At 43.7% G+C, this 15,184-nt stretch overlaps 2 protein-coding genes across 13 annotated transcripts in view; one reads left to right on the forward strand and one right to left on the reverse strand.

Annotated features, from left to right (window-relative positions):
• Nucleotides 1–12,080, forward strand: part of LOC121593758 (potassium voltage-gated channel protein Shab) — a 102,884-nt gene extending 90,804 nt beyond the window's left edge. For 10 of the 12 annotated variants that reach the window (XM_041916408.1, XM_041916407.1, XM_041916417.1 and 7 more), the window contains 5 exons: nt 2,235–3,279; nt 4,661–4,821; nt 5,965–6,250; nt 6,332–6,513; nt 6,603–12,080. In XM_041916408.1, the coding sequence (XP_041772342.1) occupies nt 2,235–3,279; nt 4,661–4,821; nt 5,965–6,250; nt 6,332–6,510 (1,671 nt within the window). In that variant the 3' untranslated portion in view covers nt 6,511–6,513; nt 6,603–12,080. Of the gene's footprint in view, nt 1–2,234; nt 3,280–4,660; nt 4,822–5,964; nt 6,251–6,331; nt 6,514–6,602 lie in introns of those variants that run through there. The other 2 variants (XM_041916409.1, XM_041916419.1) reach the window with 2 other exon arrangements.
• Nucleotides 12,081–13,991: 1,911 nt separating this feature from the next.
• On the reverse strand, nt 13,992–15,073 carry LOC121592561 (phosphatidylinositol N-acetylglucosaminyltransferase subunit C). The gene has a single exon (XM_041914140.1). The coding sequence runs from the start codon at nt 15,064–15,066 to the stop codon at nt 14,083–14,085; it is 984 nt and encodes a 327-aa protein (XP_041770074.1). The 5' UTR covers nt 15,067–15,073; the 3' UTR covers nt 13,992–14,082.
• Nucleotides 15,074–15,184: the final 111 nt, after the last annotated feature.

Below are 15,184 nucleotides of genomic sequence, written 5' to 3' on the forward strand. Positions count from 1 at the left end.
CACACAAGTACAGCACACGCTTCCACAATGATGAGTTCACGAAAGGCTTCCCTAGGACAATGCGAGGGCGGAGACGAATGCTGGGCGATAGTAAATATTATCCATAAATAACTGATTGTTGACAAAACTTCACCCTCAAAGTCAGCCTCAACCGGGGACTGGGGAGCTGCTCCGTGTATCGAAAGCTTCAGTTCGCTTCCACACTCTTCTTTAACCGCAAGGATAAGATGGTCCCACAGGACCAGGGTGTTAGTGTCGCGGTAGAAAACAAAAACAAAAATGCCCACTCCCATCCGTTGAAAATGCCATCCAAACTCTGTGGCCTAGAAGCTAGAAGAAGCGTCGAATAGCTTGGATGCGTGACGTCAGCAGGCGCCGCCAAGGATGATTCGTGCAAAGAGATTGCTTTACCAGCTTTTTCCAATTCCATCGGCTCCTCTTTCGTTCGTTCGCAGGGTGAAATAGGGGAGGATATTTATTGCCCTTCGGCAGCAATACGGCCAAACAGTCGTCTTGGGAGTGATCGTTGGGGAGAGAGAGGTCGCTTGACAAATCCTTTGCGCCCGTTCTACGCGCCAGGATGGACTTGTTATTCGCTTCGGCGATTGGAGTTCGGAACACTTCTAGCGGCGCTTTTTCGGCCACTAGCCTCTTCGCACGTCCCATACCATAAGACTGGAGTGTAGAATCGAACCTAACCGGTGAATTGGAGGAATGGTTGACTTGTTTTACTCATTCCAGAATACAAACACGATAAAGTAAGAGGCCACCGCAAAGAGGCCATTCACAAAAATCATTCCATCTTATGTTTCATTCATTTGTTGACGGCAGACAAATATTGAACCAACCTTTTTAGTGTTTTGTTTAGTTTTTTTTTGTTTCGCTCCGATGCCGTCTGCCGTTTCTGAACGCGGATGTTGCAAATTGGGAAATCGTACAGTTTTAGACAAACGCAAGATTTATCGACAAAATATGGTAATATACCAGATCCCGTGCATCATATTTCGCTCCATTCCAGATCGTTTTTCAACACATTCTGTAGCGACGAAAAAGAAAGGATAAGAAACGAACAGTGGAGTTTACGATTTTCTCCTTCCCGTTCGATTCAAAGTTTTACTTTGTGCAGAAAACTCTCTTCCTTGTTGTTGTGTGACTAGTAGCTTGTATTGTTTTTCACCCTTGGCTGAGCGTTATTTACAACAATAATGTTATTATTGATCTGTTTCTCTGTATACCGCTGGGATTGGTAAATAAAACAGTATGAACACTCATGTAAATATGTATCAAACTTTAATTAAAAGCATAAATACGTTTATCCAAAATTCTACGAATTGAATCTTTGAAAACTCTGTTGATTCTAGCACATCTTATAAAATTATACCAACAAGCTGATAGTAAAGGCAAAATATGGTGTATCTGTAATGCAAATTGCATGGATTTAGGCGTTTCAACGAGCGAACCTTTGAAGCGCCTAAATACACGCAAGGTCGCATTTCAGAACCTCATTTTAATTACCTTTTCAACGGTTTGTTTGGGAATTTCCACAAGAAGGCAAAAAAACATAGAAATTTTGTAAATATCTTCCATTTACTATGTAACATCCTGTTATTGTTTTGTATAATTACTCCTCCGCCCAAAACATAATCGTCCTAAAACATATTCACTTTCACACCATCCAACTTTAAAAGCAAATTTAAAAAAACTCTAGACAAAACCAACGAATTGGCTAATCGGGTGCCTTCTACTGTGTGTGTGTGTGTGTGCGTTTTCGTGTGCGTCTTTGTGAGAGCTACTACTAGTTTTCTTTTTCTGAACCTTTTCCACCAGCCCCGTCTTTTTTAATAAAATTGTAGTTAAAATTGAAAAAGGACCGGCACATTTACAATCCGGTAATTTGTTTGACAGTGTTTTTTTTTTGTCATTTTGTTTGCCATTTTGTTTGAACTTTGCCTTCACAAACTTTTTGGACGCGGAAATGGAACTCCACCATGAGAGAGAGAGAAAAAAAAACACCGCCTCTATATGTGTGTGTTTGTGTTTTTTCCATGTGTGTGTGTTGTGCTTTAAATTCTTCTTGCATCTTACGGATGAAGCTATCATGATGAATTGGTTTGGCGATGGTTGTAATAGCATGATATCTTCATCCGTTTGTGTGGATCTTCTCGCTACTGAGTTCAATAATTTGCTCTTTCTTCTCTGCCGACCAACCTGCGGTACGGAAACCGCGCCCCTAGGAGTACAAAGAGTTCATCGATGCCGAGGGGCTGATGCCACTGCCAACGTCTGACTTCCACACGACGGTCTGCATGGAGATGCGCATGCTGCGGAACAGCATGAACAACAACTGCATCGCAACGGCGAACCAGTTCGGGCCGAGCACGATCTCCTACCCGTACCCGTACATGGACACCCCGATCAAGCACCCGGCGAACGGGGCCGGTGCGGCCACCAACGGGGCTAATGGGGCGATCAGCAACGGGTCCAGTGGCGGCGGGGCCGCTGCCGGCGCAACCGGTGGCGGCGGTGGTGGTACCTTCATCAACAGCAACAGCAACAACGGTGATCTGGCTAGCGTCGACAGTTCCGACACGTACGCTAGCTGTCAAACGCATCCATTCCTGTCGCAGGCCGACCTCACGTCGGACATTGTAGATATGCCATTCGATTTAGATACGTTAGATACGAACAATTTGTACATAAACCCGCTAGAGAAAGACTCGCAGCAGAAGCAGCAACAGCAGCAGCAGCAGCACCACCACCACCAGCAGCTTCTCATGCTGCAGCAACGGCCGATGGTGGCGATGGGCGTTGGCGTGCCACGATCGCAGGTGAAGAAAAGTGCTTCCGGTGATACGGCGCTGCGCAGCCTGGGCGCCAGCCCGATGGACGACGAGTACCGGCAGTTCCAGGGCAGCCCGTTCGATGCGGCCGATCGGGGCAGCCACATCAGCCTGAACGAGACGCCCGTGCCGAAGCATCGCAAGACACGCTTCCAGCAAAGCTCCGGCTCGACGGTGGTGCCGGCTGCGACGACCTCCTCGGCACTGTCCGTAGCCCGACCCAAGACGCGCTTCGAAAATCTGAAATCGTCGATCGAAAGCCTGGAGGACGCGGCAGCAACTGGGGCGGCGGCAACCACCAGCAGCGGTAGCACCAGCACCACCACCGCCGGGAGCAAAAAGTCGCGCCGTTCTTCCTTCATGCCGGCCAAAAGTCTCGCCTCGGCTACCAAGCTGATCAATCAGCATCTGTTCGGCATTCCCAACTCGACCCCGAAAGGTAGGTGGGAGTCACGTGGGAGTGGGTGAAACGTTTTTTTTTTTCTTTATTTTCTTTCTTTTAAATGCCGTTTGGCGCCTACCACACTGTTTGTTTGCGCCCTTTTCCAAAACATACACTTCAAACTCTGATTAATATCTTAATACTCACACACACAGTTATAACTTTCCTACATGCTTACATACATTACACATGCATTAAACTCTCTTATCTAATTGGTCCAGTGGGGAATAAAAAAAGGGAAATGCAGTGGAGTATCGTTAGCCAATTTCCCAAATTTTGATTACTCCTTCGTTTCTAGACTCATTTGGGAACCTCTGAACCTCTAACTACACACTTCACAGCCGCTTCACCAATTCTACCCCTAAAACACACAAAATATCAAGTCGATGTTACTCTTAACTCTTACATGTTTTATGTCCTCCTGTTCGGTTTATCTGTTCCTTATTCTTATCATTTGCTTGAACAATTGAAGTTTAACGATAAAAAAGTAAAAAAAAAACTTTTTTGATGTCTAGTGTTATACCTGGTACGATAAGTTCGATAGGCAAACAGTTTACAATCTAATTCATCTTCAAATTGTACTCCTGTAGAAAGGAGATCAATATAATTGTTCGTTCGTTATCTACGTTGTTACTGTTTAATGCTTCAATAGTTTAGCCAAATACCAATTCAATACCAAAACGCTAAACGTATCTGAATACAGCTTTTTGCGGTCAGTGTTAGTCTACGTTTGTTATTTTGTTTCTAAAAATGATGAAGGGCAGAAACATCTGCTCCCAACAGAGCTACACTGCATAGAAAACAGTTCTACGATGTGTTGTTATTTAACTGTTTTACCTCTTTGCTTCTTTACCCCCATCTCGTACTTTATACTTTGCCAGAATACCTAATACTTATGTGGCTATCTTCCTTGTTTTTTTCCTGTTATCTTCGTTTTTTTCTGTTCAAACCCTAGCATACATAAACAAATTTGAGCAAACAGTAGCACCACTCTGTTCACATCTCATTACCAGTAAACAACTAACAACAAGAAACTCCCGAAAACATACATTCAGCAACACATTGAAATAACGACTAATCCACTCATTCACTCATGGAATGTAACGGAATGGCTGGAAAGCTTTTTCAGTGCCCCAGAACTCCAGCAGGAGAAGTCCATGATGCTAATGATATCTCCTCATTTGCATGCCAAATCGTCTCTCCTTTTCCTCTTTCTCTCTCTCTCTCTCTCACTCTCCAATCGCAAACTTCCGGCTCATTAACCCCCGCTCCCATCTCGAACCCATCCTGCATCCGTAACGTCCTTCTCCTCCCCATCCCCATTCTTTTGGCCACTCAGATGCAAGTGCTGATACTAAATTGTCCTCCATATCCATAGATTCGCTAGAAACGTCACCTCAATTAGAAACACATCGAAGATCGAAATCGATCCTTAAAAACAAATCCGAAGCGTCGCGTCTGTTGTCCGATCCGGAGAGTGAACGGCTCCTGGCAGACAATATGTCCGGCTCGGGGGTCTCGGACAATGGTGCCAACATGGTAAATTTGCATTTTGAACTCTCTCACTCACTCTCTCTCTCTCTCTCTCTCTCTCTCTACTTGTTTTGAATGAACTTTCTTCTTCGGTTGTTTGGTTTTTTGTTTCGTTTTTGTTCGCTGTTGGTTCCATTTCTGGTATCGAAAACCAGCCGCCGTTGCTGACGCCGCTGCTGCTGCTACTACTACACTGCCCAGCACGTTTGCTGGGCTTTGTTTTTGTTTTGTTTACTTTACTTGATAGTTCACATGTTTTCGTTTGTTTTGTTTTGGTTTTGGTTGTTTGCCTGTTCACTGTTAGTGTATTAGTCTAACTACTGGGATACCCTTAGTATATAATACCTCCAAACCATTCCAATTGCTCCGCTTGCTCTATTTCTCTCTCTCTCTTTTTCTATTTGTTTCTCGTATATATCTCTCTCTGCTTTCTCTCGTTAAATCCCAACATTTTATCAAGTGTTTCTATGTTAATAAAAGAGCGAGAATATTGTTCTTTTTTGCTAAACTGTTCTAGTAATGCTACAGGACAAGTTCTTCGTTATAATGTATCAGCTGTTTTCTTTTTTGAGTGCAGCACTTAACTCATTTTTGATATTTTAAAATAAAAAGGTCATGTTGACTTTTTTCTTTGCGTCTCCAAGCCCTGCTCTTTTGTATTATAAATGAATTTTGTAAATATATGTATGGTCTTATTTTGTACTTTATTTTAAACTGCTGTAAAATAGCGTTTTTCGCCCCCACTTCTTCTACCGCTAACTATGAAGACTTGAGAGAGATATTCCATTACTTCTCCCTTCCCTAGAACGATTCACACCATCTTAATGTCGTTTTTGTGTCGTTTCGATTTGTTTCCTGCTTGATGTTAGTGTGTAATCCCTTCCCCCTTTCACCCCCATTCCCCATAGTTGTTGCTGTCGTTCGTTTCGTTTCATTAGCTAGCTCTGTTTAGCTCTGTGTTTAGTTTTTAGGTTAGCATAGCTCGCGGACCACTGCCCATCGGCACACACAGTTTTGCCGCGTGCCGAATAATGAGTGCTGTACCGTGTCCGGCATCTCGTAGCAAACTCCTGTCGTGCCTGTTCACCTCTCCTTCCCGTCTGCCTGTAAATCTCGACTAATCTCTTCGCATCTTCGCGGTTTCCCCAGGGGAGCGACTCAAATACTGATTACTCCGGCAGCACAATGATCGCGACCTCGATCACGCCGCTCGTACAGCGGCACCGACTCACCCATCAACGCTCGACGCCGGCCTCGCTGGGGGCCACGGCCAAACCGCTCGCGGCCAGCAAGTTCTCCCTGCCCCGCTACTCCCAGGAGGAGGTTACGCGCCAGACCAAGCCGCAGCTGACGCGCGGCGTCGGCATCGGTACGTACGTCGATCATCTTACCGGTGACCGACGGTTGGACACTGGGACCCGAGAAAGTAGCACAGGTAGCGTACCCACAAGCCTTTTGAAAGTAGCAGATGAATTTTTAAAAGCAAATCCTGCCCTCCCTCTCCCTCTTTCCACAGAGTCGGAAACAGCATTCTCAACATATCTTGCCGCTAGCAACAGCAATAGTAATAAGGATAAGGCATCGTTCGCCGGCAGCAGCCTGACGTCGAGCGACGAAAGCAAAACCACTACCAGCAGAGGCAACTCGGTGGAAAATCACGGCGGCAGCAGTGGCTACGGTGCGTCATCTTCGTAGCAGGTATTTTGGACAGTACCACCGCGCAGGCACCTGTTCGGAGAGAGTTCCGGGTCTTGAAAGTTCGGGTTTTTTTTTTTCTTCATTTGCAGGAAAAGCCGTCTTCTGAGGCACTCAGCAGACTTAACGACTAACGACTCGTTATCGTATCGTGTGAGCAATCCCTGGAGGATGAATCGATATATTGAAACATCTGAGCTGAGCGGAGTCTGGGAGAGGGTCCAGCAACTCCTCTGCCAACGCCTCCACGTGACTCTAAGAGCGCATCGGATCAGATTAGGAAAGCGACGACGGTCATCGGTCAACTCAACCTCTCCAGGTTGGATGGCGAAACCACGCCAAAAACGAACCAAAACAGTGCTCTAGTGCGCAAAGCGCTCAAGAGCGATGTGAACAATGCGTTAAAGGATGGCTTGCCAAGAGTTCAGAAGACGCCGGCTGCCTCGGCCGTTGCCTCGGCATACCACAAATGAAACACAACAGCAACAACAACAAAAACACAGAAAAGCAAATACTGCCCTCCATCCGCGTTTTCTAGTAGTGTTTGGCGTATCTCTAGTAGTCTAAACAAAGCATAGTGCCCGTAGTGTAGCGCGTTGCTCGTAACGTGCGTGGCGACGCGGCATGCAGATATGATGGAGCTGCTGGAAAGGAATGGAAACCTTTCCAGCCACGCTGTTCGGAGCCGCCGGGGACAAAACAAAACTTGTAGCTTGTAACTTCTGTACGTGTAGTAGTGTTACATTTTAGCTGTGGATCAGTAGCGCAATCTTAGTAGCGTAACACCTGTGACAAAACACTGGAGCTGTACGAAAAACCAAAGATTAAGATGGGGTGAACAGAAGAAAAAAAAATCCTTACTGCTTGTACATAGTACACAATTACACCATTACATCACATTCACTTGCATCGTAGGACAGAAACCAATACAAAAAAGAAGCTGCAAAACTCATTACGAAACAGTATATAGCGGATAACAGCATAACAAAAAGAAGATAAAGAGATAGAGAGAGAGAGAGAGAGAGAGAGAGAGAGAGAAAGAGATAGAAAGAGAGAAACGTAACGTTACCTACACTGTAACCAATGCACTGAATGTTTAAAAGGTTCTCTTTTTACTGATTTAAAACAAAAAAAACACTTAAACCAGCTTTTAATAGCACTAGAAATAATACGGTGTGGATTGAATCGAACTGCTGGGTACGGAGGGCGATACGTTACGCGCCCGTGTTGTGTACAGCGTTTAGGTGGCTTACTTTTATGCCTGCAAAAACAAATGCAAAACCAAACAAAAAAACAAAACTCAAACACAGAGCATTGGAGATGACGCTAAGCAGCCGAGTTCCGTGTGACCTTTGGAACCACTGCTCTGAGATAGCAGAGGTCAGAGGTCACAACTGCTTCCCGCCGCAAAGCCATGCGCAATATACACAAACACACACGGATGGTAAGTCACTCTGAGAGGACTCATTCGCACTCACCACCGCCAGTACCGCCGCATGAAACTCTACAATTACAGGATACTGTGAACTTGATACAATCTACAACACAAAGCAACCAAATACCAAAAATCACGAGTGATCGACCGGTTCCATCCAGAGCGTTTCCTACTTCTCGCTCCTTGCCCGGAGCGCTTGTGCATCTTTTGCGGGGTGGGAGAGAATATTTTCTAACCCCGTGTTGGCCTGTGTGCCCAATCGTTCCGTTTTTTGAGGTTCCGTTTTTTTATATACCAAAGAAGAAGTGAAAGAAGTTAAGCTCCTACAGTCATTGTGCATATATACAGTTTTAAGTTCCAAAGCAAGGAGCAAAGCGTGTTTGTTTGTTCTCCTGAGTGGCAGCCGCTGAGCTTTATTGCTCCAGCGGTTTTTTTTTGTGACTTTTCCCAAGCTAATTCCGGCGCTATATTCTTCCGGTGCTATATTCTGGGAGGCGCACGCGTTCCTAACGTACGAGTGAACTACAAACAATCGAATTCTCGGCACTGACGACAATTTAGGCTAACACACCACCTCTTCAACCATCGTATACTACTATTATTACTACTGCTGCTACTACTACTACTACTACTACTACTTCTACTACTAATAATAATACTAAAACCCCTCAAGGCGAACAATATTTTCGATTACATAGACAATCAGGTGACTTCTTGTTTGACGGGAAAACTGAAGCCTAATCCTTCTCCGCCAGGCCAGGCCGCAAATAACTGTATAAATACTGGCACACACACACTCTCTCTCTCTCTCTCTCTCTCTCTCGGGTTCTAAGGAACTAACTTTCCCAACTTCGATTTGATGTACGTGCGTACAAGCCATACTCAGCCGCATTAACTCTAACACAATCCAAACCAGAATACACACTTGTGGCTACCACAATGTCTACAGGAATTGTCGATAAATAATTCTCTACCAACTATAGCTTACCGTACCGAAAGCAATACAATCTTGTCACTACTATACATCCATATTTTCATAGCATTCACCGAAAAGGAAGGAGAAACAAACAAAAAACTTAGGGCAAAATGCAAGCACAAACAAATCCGTCAGCACGACGGAATTAACGTAACGAGAAGTCCGAGGTATCCGTACTTACTTACCATACCCTTTTCTTCCTCTATGTGTCCGATAATGAAGATGCTGGTGCTTAGGGAGGCGAAGGCAAAACCATTGCTGCTGCATTGGGGTGTGCCACGCTAGTAGTAGTGTACTGTGCTTTTTGCCTAAAAATACAACGCATCTGTAGGATTTCGCGTTTGTGTGCGATTTGATCCGGCGGAACCGGACGCGTAAACAGGTCAGCAATGCGTCGCTATTTTACATACCTTAATGTTCTTAACGCCGTAAACGCTGTGCTGTGCTGTGTGCGTTTTGCAACAGCCAACGCCAAAGCTATACCTAAATCAAACACCTACATCGGGAATACTAATATGATAAACAAACAAAGAAACAAACGAAGAGAGAAGATATTCGTAACAGACAATTATAGAGATAAAAAGAGAGATAGAAAAAGAGACAGAACGCGCAAAGAAACCGCGAAAGAGAGGAAGAGAGAGAGAGAGAGAGAGAGAGAGAGAGAGAGAGAGAGAGAGGAGAGAAAGACGAATATACATTTGTGCTAATAACAGTTGCATCCAAAACAAGTTCTAAGTAACGCTCCAAAACGATAACACAACACGTGCTGTATTGCTGCTTGCCTACATTAGCGTTATAACAGTCCATTAAAGAATACAAGCAAAACAAGCAAATTGCATAAACTTAAGCTGAGCAAAATCACATCGAAAGTGGATAGATGAAGCAAAAGTAAGAAAAAAACTACAATCAAACATACACATACACACACATTTTTGCAAACAAAGGAATGTTGCATACCGAAAGAAGGTTAAGCAATGGGCAAAGGCTACCAGAAAGCACAAGGAAAGAATACAAGGAAGGAAAACGTGAAGCGGTAGTATGGGACTGCTTCTCATGTGCGTTTGTTAGTGCATGGTACGACCAATAGATGGCGCTAAGCGTTGCGTTCCCCATCGGTTGAATCCCCATATCCACTACTAATCCGAGCACTCAAACATCGAATACATCGATTACCATGACACCCCTGGTACGGTTTAGCGCCATCTATATGAAACAACGGAGGTACTGACACACTAGCCGAGAGGTGGAAATAGACTTCGGAGCGGACGTGTTCGAGGCATGGAATATACGGCATGGTGGAAAGCTTAGCCTCAAGTTGCATAGCTGGCACTCTATACACTATCGAGCCGCAAAAAGCAAAACAAAAATAACACAGAAAAATACACAAAACGTAATTATTATAAATAAGGGAATGGCTTATATCTGTGATTTAAATAAAACAACACAAAAAGAACAACTACATACTCACACACACACATACAAAGAAGTAAACCTTTAAAGTTTAAACAAGACGCTGGATGAAACTATGATGAAACGAAAGGAGAGGCTGGATTATATATAAAGCAAACAAGTAACATAATAAAAGCAACGGTGCACATAGTATGCCGAACGAAAAGGAAACGAAATGAATGGAGAAAAAAGTGAGCGAGAAAGAAGAGAAAGGAATTGTGTATGAGTATGCGTGTGTGTGTGTGAGAGAGAGAGAGTGTACAATAACTCGAGGAATATAAAATACAAACTAGCAAATGATATTTAACAAGAGAGGAATTAAGCGAGCGAAAGAGAGCAAGAGATAGCAAGGAGAGAGAAAGAAATCATGAAAGAAAGAAAGAGAAAGAGAGAGAGAGAGAGAGAAGATAGATTGAGCGAGAATGTGTGAGAGATGTTACAAAACAAAAGAGAAAATAAGTTTAAGAGGTTAAGTAAAGTGGACGTAATACGTTAACATTGAATTATTGAAGAAAACAAAAAACATTGAAACGTGCTTTTTAAATATTTTCTATATGAAGACATTACATTATATAGATATATATACATATATACAATTACCGAAACGACAAAGGAGGAAACCGGCGAGAAGAAGAAAGAAGAAGAAAAACAAGGAAATCACAATACACTCACAAAACAATGCAAAAGAAACCATAATATGATAAAGGAACCACATTCGTAGCACAAGTACACAGCAATCGCATAATGGTTGGATCGGAAGGAAACAAGAAAGTAAAACAAACAAAAAACAAAAACAAAAACAAAAACAAAAGAAAACAAACACAAACAGCATAAAACAAGACGCGAAAGTAGTCAGCGACAATGCGGTGAAACAAAAACAAATCAAAACACACAACAAACCGACAACAGCCCGAAAACAAGAGCAAACAAGTCGGCGCAAACGTTGCCGTTGCGTTAGCGTTGCAGAATGCAAACAAACAAAACAAGCAGAAACAAGCGGAGGACGACGCAGTGTTAGCGAAATAGATAAATAATAAAAATGTTACATTAAATTATACTCTTATACATACGTATAGATATATATACATAGAGAACGTTAATCTGTAAGAAAAACAACCCGTGTACAATGCTAAGTCTCTATTCGTTACGACTAGAATGTTAGGATCATGCACCCAGTACGATCATCCCCGCGGTCGAAGCGCGAAGCAGCAGTACGGCGGCCATTACCATTACCTACACTCTCGCGTTTCTAAAGCAAAAAGGCTCAGTTTCTGTAATGTTACTCCTGTCACAAAACACACACACACACAGCTAGGCAAAACTAGGTACAGTAACGACCACTTCTCCCTACTATCGTACAATGTCGTTTCTTTCTCTGCCTCACCAGTTTACCCAGCTAGAATCATGCGGATACGTGTTTGCGAACACTCCGTTTAATGCCCCGATCACTGCTAGTAACTTTCAACACGGAACACGAAATGAATAGTGGTGGTGTGTGGTGGTGTACTGTGCATCATTAACTTTAGTTTACCTATTTCAGTTATCTACGCGTTTTCTCCGCACCAACCAAGCGCGCCACAATTGGTGAAGAAGTAATTTTTCTAGTCCTGTCTCTAGTCAATTTTAAGGTGACAGTTAAAGCACGTGATGTTATGTATGTAAAATTGTATCTTTGTTTCGTTGTTTTGTTTTTGGGTTTAGGTTAAGCTAAAAAGAGAGAGAGGGGCATGGGAAACAGCGTTACTTAGTTGTACGGTTTCGTTTTATTTTTCGGCATATAAAACTATACGCATATGAGATTTGAGAACTACATTTGAGGCCATAATAAAAATTTATTATTTACTGTAAAAAAAAGCTTGTTCGGCTCGTTTCTTTTCGATGCTGCGGTAAAAGGGAAACCCATTCCTTTACATATGATCTTCACAGCATTCCACATACAACACAAAACACGTGTCACATGTACGGTAAGTGCTGTTCAATACAACAAATTATACGCAGTTTCATCACAAAATTCAGCTTTACATGTGCGGAAAGAAGGGAAATTGGGACAAATACTAAGACTAAAGGTAAGTAAATTAAGTTAAAATAAAATTTAAAATATAAATCCTGGATGTTTCCCAAGTGCTACAAAACCACTAAACGACCACTAAACGGATTCTAAACGACTCAAGCTGTCAACCTAAACGGAATGTAGAAAGACTTCGTTTAGCAGACGGCAAACGACTCATGCATTTTAAAAATAGCAATATGCTGGTGGCTCCACCTGTTGGTGGAATACCCAACCACCAGTGGAGCTTCCTCGCTTGGAGAGCTTTCTCATTCCCTATGTACTGTTTCGCATTGAAGTTATGCATCGCTAGAACTAGAACGGCGATACGATTGTTTAAATACTAATGGAATGGAATGGAATACCACGTACCTCTTGACTGACCACACGACCTAAAACTATAAAACTATTCATATAGTTTTTGCTCGGAAAGTTAGAAGGCTATATAGGTCATGATTAGATGAAACTTTTCGAAACACATTGCAAGAAAAGGACAGCAGCAATATAAGGATGAGTTGTAATACCGCCATCTTTTGAGCAAACCAATGAAGCTATGGAGCTTTCGTTTTTTTATGGATATTCCATTTTCCAGTCGTTCAAGCTTAATCTGTGGCGCATGGGTTCAATGTGAAACTATGTACAGGGGGAAGGAGAAAGCTCTCAAAGCGAGGAAAGTGCTCCACTGGTTGGTTAGCCCACCAACAGATGGCGCAATCAGCTTTTTTGCTATTTTTAGAATGCCTCAGTCGTTAGTAGATTTTTGTTACTTGGGGTATCACTTCATTGTTATACACAGGTCCAGTATGAATTAACAAAAATACTCCGAAATAAGTAAAAATACAAGAAATGTTCGAACACCTCCAACGGCCCTTTCTATAGCCTATAGACAGCAAATGTTAAGCAAGATGCGTGTCGTCTCAACGGACCCTAATCGAACGCCCTTTCGAATTGAAACCGTCAAGCCCAAGGATAATGTATTTAGAAGGTTGATTTTTATCGCTTTTGCTGGGCGACATTGTGGGGGACATCTGTCACTCTCTGCATACAAATTGCATTACCCCGCACCAGCCCTCCCCGATTTTTATACCGGAGCCCCCGGAAGAGAAATGTCAAGTCGAGAAATGTCATTTTGCTCTGAACAACTTCACCTTGTCATTTATAACACCTTGGTCAAGCCAGCCATGGTGGAATCTGGTCACCCGATGTCAACAAACATCATCTTTCCACTTGCTCGACGTTCCGTGTCGCGTTTGTTGCTATCGATGGCGCGTGTTTTAACATGGACAAATTCGTACCCGACGCCCGATACTTGCACGAAGTGCTGCTATTACTATTTAATATGAAGAAAAGCGTCGCTGAAGCGCATCGAGAAATCGTAGAGGCGTACGGTGGGCGAGCCATCGATGAAGCCTCTTGCCGGCAAAGCTTTGAACAGTTCGAGCGGGGTAACTTTGCGTTCAAAAATGAGCAACGGCCGGAAGAGGACACTTCAGCGGGAAATGCTAGATAAAAGCGTTAATGAAGCAGGTCCCCAAAACAGCAACGAATAAAGTGAAACGAATTGATTCAGTATGTATTAAACTGCAATTGGTTTATTATTAACCTACACAAATGCGTTGACTAGCACTAGCGTTACACGAAGCTTACTGTAACTGGGTCTACCGGCTAGGATGTGCACTCTTCTGCAACTATCGCCTCGTCCCACGGACCGTTGATGTTGTTTTTGTACTTTTGCAGCCGAACGAACAGCCATGGACAGAACAGGTTAACGAACGCCAGCGTGCTAATGTAGGTGTACAGCACGATGTGCGAGATGGTGTACAGAAAGAAGCAGCAAACGGCTATGGACGCAACTAGCAGCTGCACGCTGTACAGCTTGCGCACCAGAAACGGTCCCAGCGCAAAGAACACGGCCGCAACCTCGAGCAGCACGAACGCGTGCAATGACGAGGACAGCCGGGAAGCGAGACAGATCGAGCCGAAGATGGCCGCGTTTAGCGAGATCGCCTTCGACACGAGTGCGGCTGATACACCGTAATCGAAGAAGATCAGATGCAACAGCAGCACGAAAAAGGTCATCGAAAAGATCGTGTCCGTGCTGATGCTGTTGGTGAGCGTGTGCAGCAACGGCGAGAAGATGAAGCCGAACACGAGCACCGCGAACGCGGTTTTCGAATCTTCCACAAACTTGGCCAGCTGTATGTCGCGCCCGGCATAGATGAAGTAGCCCACGGTCGTGCCGATGGCCGACTGGCAGAAGATCTGCTTCGCTCCGATCCGTTCCATGTACAGGTGGTGGAAAACAATTAGGAAAGCCGTCACGACGCAGATCTGCTGGCTGAGCCGGGTGGCTCCGATGAACGCTTCAGCCGGGACGTATGTTTTCAGGTTCCGGTTCGTCTGCATATCCTTCAGGAAGGACGGATCGGTGTAGTTGTCCTCGTAGTCGGCATTTTCGTACAGATTTTTCTTCCACGGTTTTCGGCTAGTGGTTGGAGCTTCCATCAGGGGAGCGATTTGTTTACGTGCTAATGGTTTGTTTACCTTTTTTTTTTTTGACAACAGCCCGGCGCAAATTAGATATGTTTCGGGAAATGAAAAATTAATAAAATTTGAAGCTAATTTTCGAATCACAAACAGATATCCCATTTTTCCTCGAAATGCACATATTTTAAAGGCTAATTCCGAAAATAAACCACTTAAAAGATTGTGCAATCAGTTATCAATTTAAACTGAAAGCGATCTAATTTGGAGAACTGAACGCATG

The sequence above is a fragment of the Anopheles merus genome, chromosome 2L (assembly GCF_017562075.2).
Source record: "Anopheles merus strain MAF chromosome 2L, AmerM5.1, whole genome shotgun sequence".
Classification (NCBI taxonomy): Eukaryota; Metazoa; Arthropoda; class Insecta; order Diptera; family Culicidae; genus Anopheles; species Anopheles merus.

What these genes read in the sequence shown, in the direction of transcription:
- LOC121592561 (XM_041914140.1), bottom strand. Translation starts at nt 15,066, where the DNA reads ATGGGATATCTGTTTGTGATTCGAAAATTAGCTTCAAATTTTATTAAT.